Here is a 24,511-nt window from a genome sequence, read left to right as displayed (position 1 = left end):
CCAACTGCAGCTGAAGAGTGGACATCAGACCTGGGCAGGAGCCTTGCCTCTGCTCCTAACTGGTGTCTCCAGCTGGACTTTGGACCAAAGTCATTGCTTTGGTCAGCTGAAGCTACCAGCAGCAGCAATTTTGTAGGCCTGTAGCATATCAACTGTCAGTTCCCTCTGGTCTGAAAAGGTTGATTTGATTTGTTTTTTTTTATGAAAGCTGTGGAATAGCTTTGGTCCTGCTTATCTCCCTGCAGGTATCTTTTGCAGTCACAGCACATTCTGTGATGGGGAAATCAGAACTGCCTGCAGTATCTGAGGCCAGCACATGGAGCTGCAGAATGGGGTAAGGCTGCTGTAAAAACAGTCCCTGCACACAGCCTTGGAGACAAAATGTTATCTCAGTTTGGAGTTCAGCTGCAGCTCTTCTGGCTTAAAGAGGCCACCCTACAGTTCACCTACAAAGGCAAGTGGTTTACTCAGTAACACAAGGAATCTTAGACAACTTAAAGTGCCATCACTTAAATTATTATCCCATTCAATCAAACACCTGATCAACCCTTGATCTGGTCAGCCGAGTCCTGGGTAATAGGGGATTGAAAGAGGCTTCTCTAATAATCCAGAGATTCCTGCCTAATCCCAGGATAATTATAGTTCTGCAGGTAAATCCAGATCCTCAGTCTGTGTTTGTGTACCTAACCTTCACTTAGCTACTGATGTGCTGAAGTCCTCACTAGAACTTCTGTGGTTATTTGACAGCTCTGCTGAAGTTCTCATCTGGGGGCACTGCAGCAGTTGAACCACAGAATCAAAACAAAAGCCATGAAGGGTTCCTTATCCCACTCTGACATCGGTAACACTGGTGGCAACTTTCCTGACAGGTTTGTGCTACCCACAGAAAGCTTCCTCCATCCTTTCTGGAGCACCCCGCAGTTAGTAGCCCTTAACCACCAGCACAGGAGCGCCACCCACCTCACCATGTGGCAACTGGTGACTGCTGAGCCTCAGAGCTCCAGCCCACTCTGCCGGGGAAGAACAACTACTGCCCTCCAGTTGTTTCTATTCTCCCATGCACAGTCCCTCCTTAGCAAAAAAGCCAACAGTTTAGGGGTTTGTGTTGTGTTTTTCTTACTGTTTGAAGAAGCTCACACCCAGCTGCCTTTGCTTCTCGATGTACCGGTGTGAAACTCATGTCTTTGGCTGGGAGGGCACAAGTGAGAGAAGGCTTTGGGGGCATTCTTATTTGAAGTTGCCCCTCAGTTTGTTTTACAGACCTCCCCAAACAGAAACAGACACTTGGAAAATGACTTTGCTTATGTTCTGCTTTTTCCAAAGCTGTTGATGAGGATCTCTGTTTGCCAGAGCTCAGGCTCATGAGCCTGTGCAAATTTGATCCTCTTGTTTCAGGAGTTGTTCATAAGGCAGCTCCTCCAGGGTTCATGGGCAGGCCTGCTTTCCTTTGCCTTCTGTAGCCATGCCATCCAGTTTTGCAGACTGTAAGGTCACACAGAGTGAGGAGCAGCAGTCAATGCTGTGGCAGACCCCCCTGGCAGAATTCACCAGGCTAACTTCCTTCCACTTTGCTTCTCAAGTGAGAAAATGTTATAGGGTGGTATCAGCAATTTGCACCTAAGGAAAGCCTGATGTAAGCTGATGTGCATTTAACTGTCAAAGACTTGAGGTGGGTGCATGCTACACTGAAGACACCTATGCCAGGTTTCAGAGGCACTCACTTCCACATGCTGTTCAGCAGTGGTCCAGAGGCTGTAGTAAAGTTGTTATGCTGAAGAAGTGAATGAGATTCAAAGGATCTCAGTGTGTCAGAATGCATTTCCATCCTTAAGCTTGTAGCTTTTCATTAAGTTGTTTAAGCTCTTGAAGCTTAACTGGTTTTGGAAGAATATACACTCAGTGCAACCTGTGGGCAGGAAGCAGGGAAGCCTAAAGACAGCCACCTCTGAGCTGTGTGCAAGTTCCCTCACTATGTAATAGAAGTGAGAGATGTTCCTTCTGAAACCCTGCATGGTAGGAAAAAGATCTGGGACTTTAATGCCTGAGTAGACAAAGGTTAATGTTTTGGCTTGGGGCTTTCAGAAAGAAACATGAATAGTGCCAGCAACGAGCAAGAGGTGGAACTCAGCCCTCCAAAGGGTTAAAAGTGAACTTTAGTCTTCCACCCATCACCCTCTGGCACTGTGTCTTCATAAATCTCCCCTGTTTATGGAGTGTTTCTGATGGCAGGCAATTCTCTGTTGAAAGTTAAGTGCTCTTTTATACGAATAAATAAAGAAGGCTTTGGGTTGAATGAATACATTATTTTGACAAATGTTTATTGGAGACCCAATTATAGCTTCATAAATCAGAGCTATCTGTGCTACATCAGGTGAGCTCACCCATGCCATCAGATGGCACATTGAGCATTATGATAATTAAAACAATTCTGTTGAATGTTGTCCTTCTTGACCAGGCCTGACAGTAGTCAAAACAGGAAGGAATTGATTATTATTTTTATTTAACTTATTAAAATACTTCTTGTAAGATGTAATGGACATACTTAACAAAAAAAGAACAAGACAGACCCCCACACATTTGTTTTCAATTTGCAGTTAGATTAAAATGACAAGGTCAGGCAGGATGCATGCACTGAGTGGCAGCTGAGCTTTAGGGGCAGTTGGGGACCAGCGAGGACATGTATGAAGTCTATTGTTTGAACTTTACACCCAGGTGAAGTGGGGCTGTGTTTGTTTTGTCTGAAGGGGCCACTGATGATATGAAACGTGTCTAGAGGCAACTCCTGTGCTTCCTTGTCCTCCCTGCCCCAGCGACTCTGAGTTTGAAGGGCCAGATAGGAATGACTAAATATGAATGACCTCCTAAGTCATTAATTAAGAGTTTTCATAACTATTAAAGGGAATCCAGTGAAAATCTTGAACTCGGGGTCAAGGAGAAAGGGAGGAGGTTAAATCTGAACGTAAACAAATCACGGTCTGCAGGGGATGCCCTAGTCATTTCATCACCCCCACCCAATCATCTACACGCCAACAGATCTGCCTTTTGGAGCCGGAGGGTTGTGCGGGCGAGGAAACGGGAGGCAGCAGAGCCTGCGGCTAGCTCTCCAAAGGCATCGGCTGCTGCCACCTGCAGACCCGGCACGGCCGCAGCCCCTGCCCGCAGCCCCTGCCCGCAGCCCCTGCCCGCAGCCCCTGCCCGCAGCCCCTGCCCGCAGCCGGCCCTGTCCCGGGGTACAGCTCTGCAGCTCCCCAGACCATTCTTAAGTCTGTGATGCCAGGAGTAACTGGCACCTTTCTACACCCGGCTTACCAGTGATGTGTAAAGCTTCAGGTAAAGCATCTGTGAGATCTCTGAACTCGCCGAATTTTCTTAAACATAGGGACCCCCACCCCCCGATTTGCCTTTGCTCAGGTGGTGCCTTCTAACCACACGGCAGCCGAACTTCACCTAAGGCCCTGACGCGAGTCGGATGCCCCACCACGCACACTGCCACACCAGCACCAGGGGCTGACTCCTGATTAGAGATGCCCAGCTCTAGAGCTTCTTCTAAAGGAGCACACGGGGAAGTGCTGTGGGGACAGCCTGGCATGTGTTGTGGCAGTTTTAACGCTGGGGGGGGGCGGGGGATTTTCGACCCACCACGTGTACAGGGGGGTCCTGCTGCCTTCAGCAACCAACCTGCCCATAAAAAGGCTTCTTTGGTGTGAAAGATCCTTTGTCTGTAGCTCACATTTTGATGAGCAACAAAACAAAAGAAACAACATGAGCAACAACAAAAAAGAAATTTAATGGGTTTATATCTCAAATAACTAGAGTTTTTATTTATCAGAAAAATCAAAGAAAACAGCTTGGAGGCCTAAGTACCAGGATGGCAAATACCTGTGCTGCGGCACAGCTTCTGGTTGTGGCTTTTGTGATGCTTGCCAGTTAACAGCTGCACCCCAGGTCCATGCCCAGGAGATTAACTGCTGCGTAGCTCCTCTCCTGGCAGGTACTGCTCGTGGTGCTTGCCCTTACTAGTGTTTAACCAAACCAAAGTATTTAAACTTTGGAGTTTCTGAGCTCTGTTGAAGCCATGAAGTTTTGTTTTCTGCTTCCACACTGCTCATGCTCTCCACGGCTCCTTGCAAGGGGGCTCTCGCCAGCTGGGGCTTGTCTTCTCCCAAGGAACAAGCAATAGGTCGAGAGCAAAGGGCCTCGAGGTGCTCCGGGGAGGTTTAGGTTGCATAACAGTAAAAATGTCGTTGCTGCAAAAGTAGTCAGGGACTGGCACAGGCTGCCCAGGGAGATAGCGAGTCCCCATCCCTGGAGGTGCTCAAGAAACGCGCGGCCATGGCACTTGGGGCCATGGTTTGGTGGCCACGGTGGTGGTGGCCGGACTCGATGACGTTAGAGGCCTTCCCCGGCCCAACCGATTCTTCGCCTCTGAGTGGGCAGCAGGGCAGCGCCCCCGAGCCCGCAGCGCCCCCGAGCCCGCAGCGCCCCCGAGCCCGCAGCGCCCCCGAGCCCGCAGCGCCCCCGAGCCCGCAGCGCCCCCGAGCCCGCAGCGCCCCCGAGCCCGCAGCGCCCCCGAGCCCGCAGCGCCCCCGAGCCCGCAGCGCCCCCGCGCGGGCTGACGCCGGCCGCGCCCCCGAGCGCAGCTGACGGCCGAAGGAGGCGGGGCGGGGTCGAGTCGCAGCTTCCTGCCCGCCCTGCTCGGGGAGCGCCGCCGGGGCCGAGATGGTGTCGCTGCTGCCGCGAATTGAGCAGCTCTCGTCGCGGGTGGTGCGGATCCTGGGCTGCAACCCGGGGCCCATGACCCTGCAGGGCACCAACACCTACTTGGTGGGCACCGGCACCAGGTAACGACCCTCCGCGGGGGCGGGAGATGGGGACGGGTCGGCCGCGGACGCCTCCTTGGCCCCGTCCCCTTCTCCGCCCCCGTTCGGGGCTTGTCCTGTGCGCCGTGCCGGGGGCAGCGGGGGGTGCCTGGCCGCTCCCGGCCGGGCCTGTGCGCCGCTGGGTACCACGGGGCAGAAGATGGCGGCGGGCGGTGGCGGGCACCGGCGGCGGCGGGCACCGGCGGCAGCGTCCTTACAACACTTCCGTGCAATCCCGCGGGGGTGGCATCGTTTGCCACATCAGCCTGGCTCTCACTGCTTGTTTTTTTTGCTCTTCTTCTCCTTTTTCATGCCGGAGTGTAGGAGAGTCCTGATTGACACCGGGGAGCCCGCCACTCCCGAGTACATCGGCTGCTTGAAGCAGGCGCTGGCAGACTTCAACGTCTCCATCCAGGAAATCTTGGTGACACACTGGCATCACGATCACACTGGTGGAATACCAGATATCTGTGAGAATGTACCCAATGGTAGGCCAGAGATTGAAAACATTGTTGAAAACTTTAAATATGTGGCAAGAAAAATCTTTAAGTGCTTCTGTGCAGGCAGACATAAACTGTGTAATGCCACAGTGCTGCTGCAGTGTGCAGAGCTGCAGCCAATAACTAGAACCTGCCAGCTGCAGCACCACAGATTTTTTTCAGTACCTCTGCTGACTTTATTAGTGGGTTTTTCTTAGATGTGAATAATCACAACCTAGTTTCCCCTCAGCAGTTTCCATCGTGTTCAGAGACGTCAGCAAAACTTGCTGCTCATTCCTTTGGCAGTAAGAACAAAAGGACCGTGTTTTCACTTGTGCTAGAAGGGTAAGGTGCTTTCTCAGAGGTTAAATAATGTGCAGAACTTGGAGGTTCTTTCCAGCAGACCCTTAGTGGTTTCTGACAGATTTGTAGGTCACAAGGGGGAAAAAGGTAGACCAGGCTGCAGGGAAATTCTGACCTAAAAACATCTGCTTCTTGCTGGTACACAGTGAGAGATGTCTCTGCTTTAGTCTCTGGGAAGAGGAGAAGCAGTATGGGTCATGTAGTGCTCCTTAGCACAGAAGCTGGACTTCCTCACAAACTTTATCACAGGCTTTATTGAGCTGTAGAGTTGCCAAGTGCTTATCTGCAAAGCATCCCAGGCACTGCTGAAAACAGCACTGGTGTCTGTGTGAGGATTTTGGTCTTGCCAACCCATGAGCATGGTTGTAAGGGCTAGCAGGGGATGTAAATACCTCCCTGGCTTGCTATCCACAGCTGCTGCAGCCAGGGCATGCACAGTTCCTACACAGCTCAGAACAGAAGCTGCAGCTCCAATGCCTCCATCCAGCGCTGGGCAAATGTGAGCACAGATACCTTAGTGGTGTCTAGAGACCTGGGCTTTCCTGCTCTGGGTCAGTCAAGAAGGAGCATTGTTAGTGAAATAATCCCTGATATGTCTCTGCTAATTTTACCTTTGCTTTTTTGGTCTCTGTGACTGCAGCTGGGTCAGAGTTCAGTGCTCAGTGGCTTTCACCACTGGGTGTTTGTGGCTCTGCAGTAAGGGTGCTTTATAAACACAGCAGTGACAGAGTTGCTTGTTTGTTGCTAGATAATGATTAACAGTACTTGTCCCAAGAGTAATCTGTCTGTGGGATTAGTGGTGAATTCAGACCTCATTTCCTTCCCGGGAGCAGACTCTGAGTATCGGATCAGTAAGCTTCCTCGAGTGCCTCACCGTGAAGAGGAAATCAAAGGAGGACGTAAATATTTTTATCTTAAAGACGGAGATGTGATACAGACAGAGGGAGCCACGCTCAGGTAAACACGTTTCCCCTGCATGGTGTCAGGAAATGCACTGGGGCTAGACAGAGTCCTCTTTGCATCCACATTTCTGCCCTTCCCTGGCTCTTGCTGAGGGCTTTTGCTTGTTTCCGGTTTCTGAGATGCAGCCTGTGTGCTCCGTGAGAAACTAGGCTCTTGTGTTGTGGTTCTTTACACAGAGTTCTGCACACGCCTGGGCACACTGATGATCATATGGTTTTACACCTAGAAGAGGAGAATGCCATCTTTTCTGGTGACTGTATCTTAGGGGAAGGAACAACAGTCATTGAAGACCTGTATGACTACATGAAGACTTTGAGAAAGTTGTCACAAATGAAACCAGATTTAATCTACCCAGGTGAGTGGTTCTGGTTTTTAGGAATTCAAGGATTCTTCCTGCAGCTGGACACCACTGCCAGTGTCACAGCTCAAGTTCATTACTCAGTAGTATCCAGTGCTAAGCTAGAATGACTTCATGGCATGGTGGTTTGCAAGGTTTGAACAGATACCTTTCCTTCCTGAGATGGCTGCATTTGTGCTTCTGTGCCCAAAGCCCACAGGGGCCAGAATCTCTGATTTTCTTACTTTGCTCTACCCTTGTGCCTTCATGTTAGCCTGAAAGAAGAAAGAATAGTTGTTCTTTCTCAGGCTTTACTGCCAAAGTGAGTACCCTAGTAATGATTTTGAGAGACTTGTCTGTCCTTTGCGTCACAGGCTAATCACAGACTCAGAAAGCTTCAGAGCTGTCAAATAGTTGTCTTGGTTAATGGCCTAGCCCCTGCTTGAACACGAGTCAAGAGGCCAAGCATCATCTTCTAAAAATAAGTTGCCAACTCATTCAGTCTATGACTTTGCTTTAGTTTCTTCCCTCTGTCTCCCCCGAACCATGGGATGCATTTGTTTTTCATAAACCAGGTGTCTGTCTGACCAGGCTGGATTTTAAAAATTCATGATGTCAGTGAGGCTTGAGCTCCTTGTTTGCTTTTCCAGAGCTGCATCTCAGGGGTTTTGACCACTCTCTGTGTTCCATCTCAGCCTGTCATTCCCAGCCACTGTGGCCCTGTTCTCAGTGCTATCTTCTGCTAGCCATCTGTGTGTAGCCTACATAACCAAATCTCTTCTGTGCTCATCCTTAATGTGTGGTTCTTTTGAAGCAGTTGTCTTTTAAGGGCTGTGAGATCCAAGCACAGAGATGCTATTTAAGAGGAATGTCATTAGAGAGGTTCCATGGATGTGGAAACTGACACAGACAGAAACAGCGATTGGCTTAGAGTTACTGACTTAACTGCTGTGAAATTAAGGGTATTGTAGCTCCAGAACCTCTGTCTATCGGTCAGTCAGATGTCCTGTTTCTCTCTGCAGTACCTGTAAGCCGCAGTCTCTTATTGGATTTCTGCCTTCCAGCCCCCACAGTGGTCAAACTCTATTGGGTTATCAGTTTTTTCTGTGGCATGTCACTCTCCTGAGTCATTGTTTATCCTTTGCCAAGGCTGAATATTTGTGCTGTTTAACTCTGTGCTGCCCTGGTAAGGACCTTCACGCTGTGCTTGCGGCCAGGAAGCCAATGGACATTGTGTATTTTCAGTCAGCAATAGCTGCACATTGAGTTGGTTTGGAACTAGCTTCCCATGTTCCTGCAGTTGTGTGAAAGACAAGTGCTGCCCAGTCAGAGACATGGTTTGTGCTCTTGGTGTGTTCTGCAGGGAAATGGTAGCTGCAGCCCAGGATAGTTTGCTTTCTCTGTAAGCTCAGTGCTCTGTGTTGCAATTTTAGGGCTTGCTAATCCTTGGCCTGTTCTTCTGATCCCATCCACACATTAGCTCTCAGGTTGCAGCCTCACAGTTAGGTGTAGGGGTCTCTAACAAGCCAGCTGCTGGCTGAGTGTGAGGAACTGAACTCTAGCAAGCTTTCTCCATCCATGTTTCGTTTTAAATTTCATGTGGAAATGCCTTCAGAGAGAGCTCTGAGGAGGGTCAGCTCTGAGAGCCCTTGGCAGCAGGAATGAACAGTTCAGTCAGCAGAGGGCGCCTGGTCCTCCTGCAGCAACCGAGGTTCCTAGGGAATGCAGGAGTGGTGCTGGAGTTAGGACTCTGCAAGATCTCAGGAGCCAGTTGTTTTCATCTGTTTCATCCTTTGTGCTCTGATGTGCTCGAAAGTAGGAGAATCTGTGTTACCTCACAGGCTGTCGGCAGGATGAAACGGGAATGTTTTGGGTCCTGCTCCCCAAAGCATGTTTTGAAGGGACTAAGTACAGTGGGGGTCAATCTTAGGTCTGAAGATCCACCCTGCAGATTTCTGTCACAGTCTCAGATGTTCCTCCTCTCACCTCTGCGTTTGCTTGATGGCCTCACAGCAGGACAGCAGTGCAGGAGTCCTCTGCCCCAGCCACTGCTGTTAAGAGTGCCAGTGTTAGTCTTTTCTGGGGAGAATGAGGCAGACAGGCAGAAGTAATAAAATGATCCAAGTCTTGTCTTCAAAATCTGGTCAGCAGAGAGCTCCTTTGTTTCCAATACCCTAAAGGAATCCTACCTCACTTTCCTTTTTCCATCTGAAGTATTCCCTTTCCCCACTCAGACTTCTCAGGTCCTAATTCTTCCCTTCTATCCTAATGCTTTCTAGTTGCAGACCGTGATGCAGGCATTCAAACTTCATTTTGGCCTATTTATATGAATAAAAAAAATCCCACACAAACCAAGACCATGCAAAGAGCATTGTACCGTTTGCTGCTCTGACAGGGTGGGCCCTGCAGGTGCTGCCCCCTCCTTAGGGCTTCCAGCCAGAGCTGACAGGAGGGACTGGATGAGCCGGTAGCCTGCCGAACTGCAAAGCTAAGTGCTGTGGTGCCTGTGTTTTGATTTAGGTCATGGCCCCGTAGTGCGTGATGCAAATCACAGAATCCAAAGCTACATTTCTCACCGCGTTGCTCGTGAGCAGCAGATTCTAAATGTTTTCCAGAAGAGTGCTGGAAAATCATATACCTCCTCGGAGCTTGTAAAGCTAGTGTACAAGGTAACTGCTCCTTCTCAGGTCGCTGCGGACAGTGGTGCTCACAGCAGTCCCGAGTGTTGGAGACTGGGGGGGCTTTCTGAAAGGGAAAAAGAGGATCTCTGCCTGTTCAGAGTTCCTCCATGACTGTGCACTCAGGTTGTGGTTTTAAGCATTTCACTGCAGCGGGGCCACATGATTCTTGGGAACTGCTTACTTCACTGTCTAGATGCTCACAAGCACCAGGCCAAAACAAAGCCATAGTGCATGGCTCATGACTGTTAATAGTTAGAGTCTGATGCCAGATTGGTTACAGCTCTAGCTCCTGATGTATCAGTCTGCAGGAGGTGCTTGTGGCTGACTCAGCATTTTTCATGCCCCCTCACAGTGAGCAGAGTGAAGAGGTGCAGCTTGTGTCCAGCTCCCAGGGGCAGCTGCCAGGAAGGTGTCACCGCTGCCAGTGGCTGCGGTTTGGGAGTGGGTTTGTGGCAGCCTCCAAAACGTTTTTTTGTGTGTTCTGCTGATGCTGGCTTCCAAAAGAAGGGCAGTGCCACACTGAGTGTTTTGCAGTGCAGCTGTCCCAGTGCCTGTGGCTGCTCAGCTCCTGCAGTTCTGCCTGGACAGGGCAGTTTTTAAGGCCACAGCCATTCACACGTTGCTGTGGATCCTATACTGCTTCTGCCGCTGCACGATAACAATTTTTTCAGTCCTAATAAACCTTTCATATGAAAAGTAAAAGTTTAATCTGGGTTAAGCCAATCTTCCAGTGCATTTTCCTGACAGACTCGTGTTTTTTGGTGAAAAAAGTTTTTAATTTTCAACATCAAGGCTTTACTTTTAGGGTGATAGAGCTGGAGAGGGGGAGGGAGAAGTGTTAGTGGGTTTTACTTAATGGGCATTGGAAAGGTGTAGAGGATGTTTTGTCCTCATGGAACTGTTGTGTCTGTAAAAGAGTAAAAACCAGTTCAAAATACTTACTAATAAATAACATTTAATAAATGCAAGTGACAGACATCTGTGGAGAAATGCACCTTAAAGTTGGCTTTAAAACTACTCAGCTGCACTGAGAGTCCTGTGCAGACCCAGCCCAGGAGGGCTCAGTCTCTTTGAGATGGCTAAAGGATGCACAATACAAATGGCAAAAATGAGTAAAGTAAACAGAACTGTTCTTTGGGTGTTGCTTTGAGTGGTGTAAAACTGATTTGCTCATTTCAGTTCGCTGCTGTTGTGTAACAGCTCAGAAAGGGAAGTTCTGTGTTAATAACCTGTGAGTTTGGTAAAGCCCTATTAAAAAATTGGGAGCTATTGAAACAAATTCAGAATGCAATTTGTGTTCCCATTAGGAGATTCCTGACAATTTACTTAAAGCAGCAGAAAGTAACCTGCTGGTGCACCTGACGAAGCTGGAGAAAGAAGGCAAAGTGTGTAAGTTGTGGCTGGAGGGGTGGTAGCAGGGCCATTTGCATTTTGGTTTCGCATGCTGTTTCTCATTAGATTTTAGTGCATTGTTTCCTGGGGGAAAACCCTGCCCCTGCAGTTGGTGGCAGCAGCTGACCCTCAGACACTGGGAAGTGTGGTCACACACACAAAGCCTCTGGTTGCAGGCCATTGCCAGACTTTGTTTTGTCAAGAGTTTGGGAGGTGCCTGGAGCAGAGCTTGCCGCAGTGCGGGTACCTGCAGGTATCTGTGTTTGGCATGTTCCTGGTGCTGGTGTCTATACCCCTGTGTCTGTGCTGAAATCAGACCTGACCGGGCAACTGCCTGATGTTTAAGGAGCTGCACATGACATGTCTGCTGGGGAAGATCAAGCAGGAGAAATGTTTCCCATCTTTGATCAGCTCAGTACTTAAGTAGAGCAACTATATTTAGTTTGCTGGGTTTTGTTCTGCCTTTCCTCTTCGTGGCCCAGGTGCAGTGTTCCATTTCTGCAGGGGCCTGCGTCTGGGTAAATGTTACTGAGCCCAAAGGCAAGGAAAAGATTTCTGCATGTGGCATAGCTGCTCCCGGGGCTGTCTACTCAGAAGCTGTAAATATTCATGTCATTATTTATTGTTTCCCATTTTCAGCATTTACCAACCTGAGAAACAACATGAAATTAGTGTGGCTTTCCTAGCTTGGACCTCCTGGGGGTTTAATGATAACTCAGTTACTAATACTCTGAACTGTAAACACCCATAATCTAATTAAACCCTTTCCCATAATCATTCTTGACACCGCTAGGTTATGGTGTGAAACAATGTTTATCCCCTCCCGTTAAAGCTCATCCCTGGGCAGGAGGGGGCACTGCAGTTGTTTGGTCAGAAGTGACAGCTGTGGGTGTGCAGGCTCAGGCCAAGGCAGCCTCCTGTTTGCCTCCGGCACTCACCCTTAGCTTGTGGTCTTTGTTTCTTCACAGTTCGTGAGGCCAGCCCCAGCTTCAGATGGAGAAACAACTTGTAAGCTGCACAGGATGGATCAGGAGTGCTCTGAACCTGCAAGGCTGCTGCACCAAGTACACTGATGAGCTCAGATGATCTGTAAAATAAACCCCAAATCTTCCTTTTGTTTCAAAGTGGCAACACAATTTTAAAGCATTGTTACAGGCAGTTAACTGATACCTTCTGTGTTCATGGGAAATGTTCATAGCAGGGTAAGCTGTGAGTTAACCAAGAGCTGCTGTTAGCTCTGCTGTCAAATACCTGCAGGAGAGAACTAGCGAGGTCTTGCAAACTGAATGGCACAGTATTACAAAGCCATATTAAAAAATTCTCTAGCAGGAAGAAGAGATGTTATTCTGAACCTCTTTTCCTTTGCTTGTGCTTCTCTAGTGAGTTACCTGGGCATTCTGGACCCAAGTTACTGCTGTTAGCAGATGTAAATACCAGGGGTTATGTTCCTTCCCTGATTCAGCTGCCTGTGCACATCTGTGCTGTTTGTCCACTGCAGTTCTGTGGAATTCTTTCAGAGGATTCATTAATTTTACAAAATCCCTGTCACAGAATGCATCTGGAGCAGACTGGCCATTCCCTGTGGTGCAAGGCTCTGCACAGAGGTGGTTGGAAAGTTGTGCCATTGGGATGTGTTGCTCCCTGCACAGCTCGGTTTGGTGGCACTGGAACAAGCTCTGGGGCTTGCTGTTGAATCATCTCAGCTACAGGCACTTTAACTAAAGCTGCTGTTTGGCTCTAAGACACTGGATAGAGAACTCAACTTGCATTGTAATAACTGTGTAGCTTAAAACTTTCACCACAGCACTTCTCTCTGCTCGGTGTGTGAGGTTTGCATGATGTTTACACTTCCATAGGTGCCTGCTCAGCCTTGAAAGCAGGAATTAGATACCAGCTGTTTGAAAGGACCGAAGGCAAAGAGATGTCCTTGAAAGCTTTTCACCTTCAGTCCTGCACCCTCTCTGGTGGAACAAACCTGTCTCTTTCTCATGACCATTACTTCATGAAGTCAATAGTGTTTGTTTTGAGCCAAACACAGTACAAAAGTGGTTATATATAAAATGTATATGTATATAAAATGTAAAGGTGGTTGTTTTCTTAAAGAGAGACCTTCAACTGTGAAGGGAAACATTTCTGTGTAAGCTCCCCCGACCCTCTCCAGATCCTGAACACCTTTGTCTCCTGACAGGATGAATCCACACAGAACCTCTGAACATCTTCGCAGCTGCTGAAGGTGTTTTATGCATGACTCAGCTGGCCACAGACTGACCGGCTGCTGTGGGAACTGCTTCCTGCTCCCTACAGCAGGAAGGAACCGGCTGTAGGAAGCGTTCTGAGTGCCTTTGGTGCACAAAGCACTGGCTAGGCAAGGCCACACTCGATCACTGCAGCTTAGTCCCCACTCTGCATTTGTGAGCTGCTGCTGCTGCCAACAGCCAAGCGGACAGCACTAAAGCTCAGCCAGCAACTGCTCCTGTTCTTGATGTTTCTTCATCTGTCACTGGGAGTGGCTGTCAGCCAGAATCGCTGCTGAGTTCTGCTGTCACTATGGAGGTGTGGGGGGGTGGCTCCCTTTGGCCTGGGTGTTTCTGCATCCGCGCTGATGTCTCAGCTCTCATCCATCTGCTTTAACCGGGTACCAAGCCTGTGCTGGGGCTGGGTTTTCATCCACAGCTTCGGGATGGCAAGAGCCTGCCGCCAGCACCGGGAGAGCTGTGCCTCAGCCGCGGTGCCCGGTGAGCGCAGCTCCCTCACGGCATTCTTCGGGTGCTGGCGGAGGCCAACTACAGGCACGGGGAAGAACATAACCCCAGGTGAGCCGGAACGACGGCCGGCAGCCCATCCTGACCGTCGGTTTCACCTGTCACGCCGGCAGTACCCAACGGCCATTTTCTACCGCCGGGGGCAGGGGGATGCTGACCGGTGCCCAGCGAGCAGTCCTCCGGGGCTGCCGGGCACGCAGCACCGCTGCCCGCGGCGGCACGGCGAGGTTGGGCTCTGCCACCGGCCGCGGCCCGCACCACCACCCAGGGCGGGCCGCCGAGGCGGGGAGGCGCTGGGCGCGCTGCCGTTGGTGCGTTCGAAGCGGAGGGCGCCGCCAGGGGCCGGGCCGGCGTCGGGGAGGCCGGGCGGGAGGCGGCCCCCGGCCGGCAGGGGCGCTGCTGGCGGCGGCAGGGGCTGCTCCCTGCGGCCGGGCCGGGGCGGGGTGAAGCGGAGCGGCGGCTGCTGCCATTGCCCGGCTGCGCGGCCGCCTCCTCCCCTCCGCCTCTTCCTGGCCGCGGCGAGAGGAGCTGTGCTGGCAGCGGGGAGGCGGCAGCGGCGGCGCCCAGCTCCCTGCCCGCCATGGCGATCCGCAAGAAGAGCAACAAGAACCCGCCGGTGCTGAGCCACGAGTTCATCGTGCAGAACCATGCGGACATCGTGTCCTGCATGGCCATGATCTTCCTGCTGGGACTCATGTTCGAGGTGAGGCGGCACCGGCGCCCCCCGCCCTGCAGCGGGGCCTCGTCCCACGCCTCGTCCCGCGCCGGGAGCGCTCGGTGCTGCGCGGGGAGGGCACGGGGCTCCCGCTGCGCCGAGGCAGGCCCGGCGGGCGGTGCGGCCGCCCCTCAGCCGCCGCTAGAGCCTCCGGCAGCACCTGCCGGCCTTCCCCCCGGCCCGCTCGGCCTCGCCGTGCGCGGGGAGCGCCGCCGCGCCGCACGGCCGGAGGAACCGCGGCGGGCGCCGTGCCCGCGGCTCATCCCCGCTCCGCCGGGCCGGCCCTCGGGGAACGCCCTCTGCCCCGGGCCGGCGCAGCCCGCGGCGCGGGGAGGCCGTGAGGGGCCGCCGCGGGGTTACGTGGCAGTCGGAGCGCGGCGGCCGGGGGAGGAGTGTGCGGGGGGCGAGGCCCGGGCGAGCCCCGCTCTTTGTGTGCTCGGCCTGGCCGGGCCCCGCCGCACTACGGCTCCCGGCGAGCCGCGCGGCGGCCGGCAGCGGTGACGTGTCGGCTCGGCGGCGCGCTGCTCCCCGGCTCTCCCCGCGCTTCCCGGGAGCCTCGCGGGGCTGCCGCCCGCGCCGGGGCGCTCCGGCTGCTCCCCCGCCGGACATGGGCGCGGAGAGCGCTGCCGGCAGCCGCGGGCCCGGCTGCGCCCGGGGCCCCGTGCTGGAGGCAGGCGATAAGAATGAGCCTTTGGCTCTTCTCCGTTACTTCCAGAGCGGTGCCTGAGCCGTGTGACACCCAGAATGCCCTCGGTGGTGTCGCAGCGCAGGGAAACGCTTCCATTTTCACTGACCAAGCGTGGCTGGCCGTGCGCTGTTCCCTGCTCCGTGCTGGGGGACCCTGCGGCTGCGGGGCGGCTGGCGGCGCTCCCCCCCCCCCCCCCCCGGCTGCGGGGCGGCTGGCGGCGCTCCCCCCCCCCCCCCGGCTGCGGGGCGGCTGGCGGCGCTCCCCCCCCCCCCCCGGCTGCGGGGCGGCTGGCGGCGCTCCCCCCCCCCCCCCGGCTGCGGGGCGGCTGGCGGCGCTCCCCCCCCCCCCCCGGCTGCGGGGCGGCTGGCGGCGCTCCCCCCCCCCCCCCGGCTGCGGGGCGGCTGGCGGCGCTCCCCCCCCCCCCCCGGCTGCGGGGCGGCTGGCGGCGCTCCCCCCCCCCCCCCGGCTGCGGGGCGGCTGGCGGCGCTCCCCCCCCCCCCCCGGCTGCGGGGCGGCTGGCGGCGCTCCCCCCCCCCCCCCGGCTGCGGGGCGGCTGGCGGCGCTCCCCCCCCCCCCCCGGCTGCGGGGCGGCTGGCGGCGCTCCCCCCCCCCCCCCGGCTGCGGGGCGGCTGGCGGCGCTCCCCCCCCCCCCCCGGCTGCGGGGCGGCTGGCGGCGCTCCCCCCCCCCCCCCGGCTGCGGGGCGGCTGGCGGCGCTCCCCCCCCCCCCCCGGCTGCGGGGCGGCTGGCGGCGCTCCCCCCCCCCCCCCGGCTGCGGGGCGGCTGGCGGCGCTTCCCCCCCGGCTGCGGGGCGGCTGGCGGTGCTTGCCCCCGGAAGAAAGCAGTGTATGGGGAAAAAACCAAGGCAGGCCAAGAAAGCTATTCTGGTTGGGTTTGCTACCAAAATCACCACGGCAGGCCTTATATGGTGGTTTTATGGCGACTGAGATGGGTTTAAACCATTCCCTTTTACGTTTGCTCCTGGCTGACTGGATTTGCAGTGTTACTGGCCTTCCCGTCGACTCTGGTGGGACTGGAAGTCGCGGGGGAGGATTGGGTGTACTGAAATCTTTTTACTCTGGGGTGTTTCTCCCCGGCGTGGAAGGGCCAGGTGCCTCTCGGTGCCCTGTGCTGTGCAGGTGGCTGCAGTTCCCTGATGGTCTGGAAACTCACCCGCCCTGGGGGATGTCGGCATGGCACGGCCCAACCTCTGCAGCTGAGTTAGGGCAGTGGGTAGCTGCCAGAGCCTTCGAAGGGCAGTTTGATACTGACTTACCTGAGAACTGTCCTCTGAAGGCTTTGGTGATGGATGGGGAGCCCTTGGCAACCCTACTAATCCAGCTGGGCTCCTTAAAGTTACATGGGGTGAGTGGTCCCCTGAGTGCTGGGTGTTCTGGAGCAGCCAGGCTGTGTTTGCAGGGTGCTGGTGTGGAATACAAACACAGCTTATTCCTTGGGAACAACACCATATGCTCATAGTAGCCTGAACAATTACCTTTAGATAGTACCATTCCAAGATCATAAAGGAGTCCGGGGGCTTGGGGATGGGTTTGGGGGGTTTCTTGGTCCTAGAAGTGCAACGAGGATGCTGGAGTTTACAGCAGCAAGAGGCAGCAGATCATGAATCATTCAGAGCCTGATTATTTTCCCTCCATTCAGACACATTGATTTGCATTGAAATTCAGCAAAGATTTGTTAACATTGAAAATAAATACGTGTCTGTTGACAGATCAAAACTCATGCTCCTGCTTATTTGCTGTGGCTTTCATAGTATCACCACCACACCAAGAAAGCCCCGAAGCCTTTAGAACAAACTCTTCTCCCCCCTTGCCCCTCTCTTTTATTCCTTTTGCTCGCTGTCCATCACAAAGAGGTAGCACCGCTGCTGCTAGATTTCATCTCTTTTGTTTTACACTTCTTGCCAAAGGATCCCCAGGGTCACAAGAATGTGAACTGGGTTGGGCTGGTATGCAGCTGGCCTCAAACCATTCTCCCTTTTCATGCCTTCCCTCCTCTCTGGACGCATTTTCCAGATCACCCCCAGATTTCTGAGTGTGATACCGACCTTCAAACTTTGTCCAATTATAAAGCAGTTTTAAATGAGGTTTGTTCTCATCCATTGCTGTGCATGTGATAATGTGCTGTTGTGCTCCCAGTGCAGTGTGGGCTGGGGAGAGCCTGCAGTGTGTGTTCCTGTGCTGTGGTAGAAAAAGCTGTCTGTAAGCAGCATTTCTGAGGACGTTCAGTTGAGGGCCTGGGTGTCTGGTACCCAAGCTGCAGGGGTCAGGCAGTGTGTTCTGCCTGTGAAGGGCAGGTGAAGCGGTGTGATGATGGGAGCTGGGCACTTTGCTGGGAGGGCCAAGTGTGCCAAGCTGGGGGCAGGGGCTAGCAGCCAAATGTGGTTTCTTTGCAGCATTGTGTGTGTTCTCTTGCAGATCACAGCCAAGGCAGCAGTGATCTTCGTTACACTTCAGTACAACGTCACCATTCCTGCCACAGGTAGGTGTCTGCAGCGGGGCAGGGGCCAGGCTCTCAGCAGGCTGGGGGCAGGTGAGTTTGTCAGCTGAACAGAGAAGCAGAAGTTTTCAAGGGCTTCACTTCATTTGCAGGAAACTTCTATTTTAATTAATGAGGTTAGGGACAATGTTTCTGTCCTGCTGGACCCATTGGTAGTGCCAAAGCACCACCTGACTGGTGGAGCAGTTCCCATTGCCCCTTCTGCTGTGTCAGACTTTGTAGTCAAGGCAGGTATCGTTTTAACATCATTTTGTTGTTGCCTTTCACTGTGTTTGGGTAAGCTCCCTAAGTGCACTTAAATCTTCACTTTTTTAGTACAGCTTTCCAGAATCAGATTTGGTTTGTGATGTAATGGGGAAAAGATGACTGTGAGCAGTTTGTGACCTGGCTCATGGTGGCAGCTTCATTTGACTTCTGTTTGTTCAGCTGAGTGCAAACTGCTTCTGTCTGAGAGGCTGCATTTTGAGGAACAGACATAGTGGCCAAGAAGCTGTGCTGGTGCCTAACAGCTGATTCTGTTTGTCTTTCAGAAGAACAATCTGCAGAAACAATCTCTCTCTATCACTATGGCATCAAGGACTTGGCTACCATTTTCTTCTACATGCTTGTAGCAATAATCATACACGCCATAATCCAGGAGTACGTGCTGGACGTAAGTACCAAGGACCGATTCCTCCCAGCAGGGTCACTGTCAGGTTTTCATTAGGCTTCATTAGCTTAGAAGTAAACCTTTGCACGAAAGCTCTTAGCTGTTAAAACATGCATTGAAGTGTCTAGATGCCCTAGTGCAGGCAAGAGGCAGATGGGAAGCACCAAGAGGAATAACCCCAGGCTCTCCTTGCAGAAAATTAACAGGAAAATGCACTTCTCAAAAACAAAGCACAGCAAGTTCAATGAGTCCGGGCAGCTCAGCGCATTCTACCTGTTCTCCTGCCTCTGGGGCACCAGCATCCTGGTCTCTGTGAGTATCACTCCTTGGCTCTGGGAGGGTGCTGCCGATCCAGGTGTGTGCCACTGCACAGACACAGCAGCGTGTGCACGAACCCAGGCCTGCGTGGTGGCCGTTTGCCGTGGCATCTCGCAGGGCTGACTCTTGGTTTGCTGGTTTGTTTTTTCAGGAGAACTACATATCAGACCCGACCTCCCTGTGGAGGGACTATCCACACACTCTGATTCCGTAAGGCCCCTTCCTGAGAGGGTTGTGGGGGGAGGAGGGAGCATGTTCAACCTGGGCTGTGTCACCTATGATCTGTGTAGGACAAGTGGTCTCTAAAACTGAGTCAGTCACCAATGCTCATCTCTATGGAGGAACTTGATTGCCAGTGTGCAGCATCAAGGGGGCCCTGTGCAGGCTGTTACTCAAAGAATTAAGTTTTTGCAGGATTGATTGTTCAGAGTCTTTGGAGTGGGCTGGCAGGAAGGATCTGTGTTGAGGCAGTGACTAAGTGTGTTCCCTTCTGAAGCTCATTAATAATTTCCTTTTTCAATTCTTGCTGTGTTGTGCAGGTTTCAAATGAAGTTTTTCTACATCTTACAGTTGGCATACTGGTTCCATGCTTTTCCAGAGCTGTACTTCCAGAAGACTAAAAAAGTAAGTTCAGAATGCAACCCCAAGGAGTCCCAAAGCAAGCAGCACCAACAGGGAGCAGCTCACCTCTTTGGGTCTTCCAGAGTCATCTCTTGCCCTGCATTTCCTACCCTGGGCTTTGCTATGGTACCCACTTTTCATGATGGAATTTTGGGTGCTCAGATGTCCATGTGAGACAGAAGGCTTTTAATTTTCAGTTAAATCCTGTATTTTTTGGCTGCAGTAGAAGTGTTGTGTATCTGTTGAGAAACACTATTTTTATTTACACATCTACCAGAAAAAATTTTCCCCTGAGCGAACTAATTAGAGATTTTCTTTACAAGCTCTTCTGTTTCTTGTGATGAGCAGCCTGAGCAGTCTCACTGCTGTGTCATGCATCCTGAGGCAGGGGTAGAATGTGAGCAGTGAGGACAGGCCATGGTAAGGTAGTTGATAAATCAAGAAGCTGCCAGGCCAGGGAGCAGTTTGCAGTAGCACAGCACTCTGCAACGTGTCCTTGCTTTTCCTTTCCTCACAGGAGGACATCTTTCGCCAGATTGTCTACATTGGACTGTATCTCTTTCACATTGCTGGAGCCTATCTCCTGAAGTAAGTGAAGTGTAAGTTTTTGCTGGCTTTATTCTCTGTCTTAACCACTTAACACAATATCTGAATGTTTGTTTAATTTGTTTTGGTAGCCTGACCCACCTTGGACTTGTTCTTCTGGTGCTGCATTACTTTGTTGAGTTTCTTTTCCACATATCTCGTCTGTTCTACTTCAGTGATGAAAGATACCAGAAAGGGTAAGCAGTCTGCGCTCTAGAGCCCTCTGACTTCTGCCTCAGAGCCCTCTGTGTGGAACTAACCAGCAACCAAAAGCTGCAAGGAACCTCAGAGTGTTTCCTGAAAGGCCACAGCTCTGCAGAATGGTTTCAGTATTTCTGTCTCTAAACCAACTCTTCTATTGTTTTTTTCCTTATTTACTATTTGAGTAAATGTTAGTGGTGGTATGGTATGGAATGGAAGGAAATCTTACCCTAGGTACTAATGCTTCAAAGAACCCCCTGTTTTGTAGAGAAGGGAGCAGCAGAGGCTGCCAGTACAGCCAGTTCTGTAGGGACTGGGAATATCCTGATGTTTTCAGGTGAAGCAAGATTGTGAGGCAGAGCTTGTCTTGCTGCTTGTCCTTTACTAGAAGACAATCCAAGAGCAGTTTAGAATAGGGGCAAAATGATGAATTTAGGCAAGCTTTTGAATTTCAAATGAGTTTGTGTGGTAGGGAGGGAACATTTGCATTGCTGGCACTTGTATTGTGCATGGGAATCCCCATGGTGTTTGTGGTGTTCCCTTTGTAGGTTTTCACTGTGGGCAGTTCTCTTTGTGTTGGGGAGGCTTCTCACCTTGATCCTCTCAGTCCTCACTTTTGGCTTTGGACTGGCAAGAGCAGAAGATCAGCAGCTGAACTTCAGTACTGGGAACTTCAACATCCTGGCTGTTAGGTACAGTAAACTGCTTCTGCTCAGCTGTGCTGATGCCAGTGCTCCACGTGAGCCAACTCCTCTTGATGGCCTAGATAATGCCTGCCACTGGGAGCAGGGGAGGTCACAGAAATCCCTCCAAACCTCATACTGTGTTACAAATTCCTGTGATCTAGAAGGGAATCTGAGTAAAAGCAGTTTGTGATGTGCAAACCATCCCCAGGTGGTGATCTCCTTCACTGTGAATAAGCATGCCAAGGGCCTGATGAAGCTATGGCTGTGTTCTGTCCCTAGGATCAGTGTGCTGGCCTCCATCTGCATGGCTCAGGCCTTCATGATGTGGAAGTTCATCAATTTCCAGCTTCGGAGGTGGAGAGAGCATTCTTCTTCTCAGCCCCAGTCAGTGAAAAAGAAGTTTGTAGCAGCTAAAGGAAAGTCCTCCAGAAAAGAAAGAGGTTTGTGTCTTCAGTTTCCCTCTTGCATTGGCTCCCCAAAGCCAACTTCCCGTAGGAAAGAGCCCTCCTGTGCATTTCCTGTGCCACTTGGAGGGAGATGGCTCAGCCGCAGGAGCAGGGACTGTTGGTAAATGCTGTTGTTGTCTGGGGGGTGGTTGTTAAAAAATCACTGCAGTAATTGATTTTACTCTTCTAATTGACTGAAGGAGTTACCATTCCTTGAGTTAATGCAGCATGAGGTTTGTATTGTCTGGCTTTATTACTTGAGCAAAGTGTGGCATGCTTATGGGTTGGTTCCCTTGGGAAAAGGGGACAGAGATGTTTCTAACTCTGTTCTCATAATCCATTACTTCTGCATCTGTCTTGCAGTTCGTTTCAAGCTTGTTTTGCATTGCCACTGAACTCCAGGGTTGGGGCAAGGAGATGGTTTGCTGGCTGCAGTGCTCAGCAGCATGTGATGCACATGTTGCAGGCTCTGGCCATGGCCCACACCAGGCCTCATGGGTGGTGTTAGGCTTTGCACTGTGAATGCTGAGCTCTGGTGAGGCATAACAGAAGCTGCATCAGAACAGAAGCTCAGAGTGTTTCTGCAGGACCCACAAGGTACAGTCAAATGCAAAGCCTCTCACTGCATCTTGCTCTCCCCTGCAGAGAATGGGATCAACGGGACAGTGACCTCCAATGGAGCAGACTCTCCCCGCAGCAGGAAGGACAAATCCTCATAGGCTGGGGCGTTGAGGGTCAGCGACTCCTGCCCCAGAGACCCTGCTCTGTACCTGGCTGGCCCTGCCAGAGGTGTCCTGGATTAAAGGAAACACAATTCATGGGGTTTGATTATTGCTGTTGTTTTGAGAAACGTTTTTTAAACCCATTTTGACTAAGGAGAAGTTTATCTGGGGGGGGCAAAACTTTTTAAATAACATTGACACTTTTTTAAGCATTTCTCGTGGTGAGATGGCCCCACGCCGTGCAGACCACTCTTGCCATGCATTCTTTCCTTCCAGTTTTTGTGATGTATGCTGTTCTACCAACCCCACTCTTCCCAGGTTCTTCAAGAAGTGTTGCAGAGTTGAAGTAAAACCTTAGTGTGTGTTTCCAGGTGCTCTGGCTTCTCACTTAACTGCCTTGACCCAAAGTTCCAATTGGCGTCCCGACCACACCGAGAGACCTCTATATTTTGTAGTTACTAGCTGCACAATGTCTGCTCTAAGAATTGCCCCCTGTCATTAAAACAAAGCTGAACTCATTGGAAATGTTGCAGAGTCTTCTTGTCCGGTCAGGAGTCTGTCCCAGGGAGCACCAAATCCATGTGAGGTGGAGCTTTAAAGGGGAGCAAGAGTGGCCAGGGGCTGTGCTGAGCTGAGCAGTGCTGCTGATTCCTGCCTGCACTCAATCTGCAGAGCTGCTGTGTGGGACCCTCCTGGCAGCCTGTCTGATTTCAGAGGGTGAGGGCTCCAAAATGGCATGGAGTGCTCCACAAAGGGGGAGCTTGTTAGCTAAATGGATCAAGTCAGGCAAAACATTCCTTTGTTCCAAGTGCTTTGCTCTATCTCATCTCCTAGGGAATAGTTTTTGTTTCTCCTATCTGTATTTTTATGAAAAAATATTTAAAAGCTGCACCTTCCTCAAGTCAGTTTGCTGTGTCCTTTGCTGCAACTGGAGAAGTCTTCATTTAAGATGTTTTCCATTACCTGTCTTTCATAATTGTGTTAACTGTGAAGCTTTGTCCACTTAATTTCCAGCTAAAGATGCAGTTGATGTTTTGTAGGGGCAATAATTGCCCCCTACTTCCCTGCAGAGAGTGAGCTGGAGACTGAATTCACTCTTAAGCAGGTGCAAAATTAGTCTTTCAAGTTAACTCAAGCCTTGGACTGCTTATTGATCAAGAGGGGTCACTGGGAGTAATCAAGCTGATAAATAAAAGTTTTAATTAAAAGCTTTTATCATAGCTGAGTTCACACCCAGCCAAATAAGTACCCTGCATTCTCCTGCAGCTTGGCTGCTTGCTGCACAGGGTGAACATCTTGGTGCCTGCCACGTCCTTCAGTGCTGCTCAGGGCCGCTGCAGGACAGCTCCTGAAGTGCGCCTGGCAGGCAGGGGCTTGCTTAGCTCAGTGCTGGGGACAGCAGTGCCCTGCAGTGTGGCCAGGCTGCTTCCCTGGCAGTGCTGCTGCCACCTCCTGATGTGAAGAGCTAAAACCCATGTGTGAAACTGGGAATCTAATCTGGCTGTGCAACTGCAGAACTGGAGCTGGGGAGTTCTGAGGGAACTGCACACATTAAATACTGCACCAAGCCCTGTCCCATGGCTTTTGCTTCTCAGAAGCCCTTCCCAGCCTCACTGTGCCTTGCTCTCACCTTGTACCTTAGGGCAAAAGGGATAAGTTTGCAAAGTTTCTAGTCTGGCACTTTGCCTCTGAACCACTTTGCTTGTGGTATCTGCTTGTCATGGCTGCCAAAATAATAAAAGGTGGAGGGAGAAACCATGGAGAGAGCATCTGACGTACTTGTGGCGATCTCTTAACACTTCTTGAAGGGGGGGCTGTCACAGTTGTTGCCCTAAGCCAAGTTATTTGTTGGAAACCTCCTTTGGCACAGGAGTTGTGAAACAAACCTGAGGTTTGGTTCAAAAGCTCTGAAGCCTGTTCTTGCCTGCTGACTTTGGCCTTCTGGACCTTCTTGTCCTTGGGGCTTTAAAATGGCTTCATTCCACAATGGCTTCACCTTCATCCTGGCTTTACCAGAGCTGCTGCTTTCTGCAGAGTAGCAGAATGACTTCAGTTGTTGTAGAGCTTGGGTGGAGTGGTGAGTTTCTCTTGTCTCGTGTCACAGCAGGATGCAGGTCCACATTTACCATTTTGCATGAGGCAGAAACTAAATTTTTCATTTTCTACTCTGGGATGGAAGTTTTGAAATAGAAAATGTTGTGACTTCTGTTTCAAATTTGACTTTCCGTCTTTGGGCAGAAGATTGGTGTTTGCCTGGACAGCTTCCTTTGAATTGCAGCCTCTGTGGATGAACCAGAACCACTGTGGGTGCGTGAGCGATGGGTGAGGAGCACTGGGCTGCAGCCTTTCAGGCTGCTTCTGCCTGTAGTGAAGCTCTTTTGATGTTGACAAGACAAAAGGCAACAGCTTTTCCTTCAGGCTTAAAAATCCTGAGCCCTGCTGCCTCATTTTGAATCCAGTGCACTTGCTCTTGATCTCCTCTGTTCTGTCACTTTTATTTTAGGTTTCCACAAATACTTTATTTTTATC

General features: G+C 51.7%; 2 protein-coding genes across 3 annotated transcripts; both read left to right on the top strand.

Annotated features, from left to right (window-relative positions):
• Window positions 1-4,676: 4,676 nt before the first annotated feature.
• Window positions 4,677-12,409, top strand: LACTB2 (lactamase beta 2). Of its 2 annotated transcripts, none has more exons than XM_068162551.1 (7): window positions 4,677-4,841; window positions 5,184-5,347; window positions 6,535-6,658; window positions 6,841-7,019; window positions 9,522-9,670; window positions 10,990-11,067; window positions 12,043-12,409. In XM_068162551.1, exons 1-7 carry the CDS (start codon window positions 4,720-4,722, stop codon window positions 12,145-12,147), a joined length of 921 nt encoding a protein of 306 aa, XP_068018652.1. In that variant the 5' UTR covers window positions 4,677-4,719; the 3' UTR covers window positions 12,148-12,409. The 2 variants fall into 2 exon arrangements, with proteins under 2 accessions (XP_068018652.1, XP_068018651.1); XM_068162550.1 differs by having other exon boundaries at window positions 4,678-4,841; window positions 10,990-11,071.
• Window positions 12,410-14,307: 1,898 nt separating this feature from the next.
• On the top strand, window positions 14,308-22,500 carry TRAM1 (translocation associated membrane protein 1). Its single transcript, XM_068162549.1, has 11 exons — window positions 14,308-14,539; window positions 17,673-17,736; window positions 18,285-18,406; window positions 18,599-18,715; window positions 18,873-18,931; window positions 19,261-19,345; window positions 19,860-19,930; window positions 20,020-20,124; window positions 20,677-20,820; window positions 21,094-21,254; window positions 21,906-22,500. The coding sequence occupies exons 1-11, from the start codon at window positions 14,417-14,419 to the stop codon at window positions 21,977-21,979; spliced, it is 1,125 nt and encodes a 374-aa protein (XP_068018650.1). The 5' UTR covers window positions 14,308-14,416; the 3' UTR covers window positions 21,980-22,500.
• The last annotated feature ends 2,011 nt before the right edge of the window (window positions 22,501-24,511 follow it).

The sequence above is a fragment of the Melanerpes formicivorus genome, unplaced genomic scaffold (assembly GCF_026170545.1).
Source record: "Melanerpes formicivorus ecotype bairdi unplaced genomic scaffold, bMelFor1.0.p_v2 SCAF_65, whole genome shotgun sequence".
In the NCBI taxonomy this organism is placed as follows: Eukaryota; Metazoa; Chordata; class Aves; order Piciformes; family Picidae; genus Melanerpes; species Melanerpes formicivorus.
This window is presented reverse-complemented; position numbering and strand designations above follow the sequence as displayed.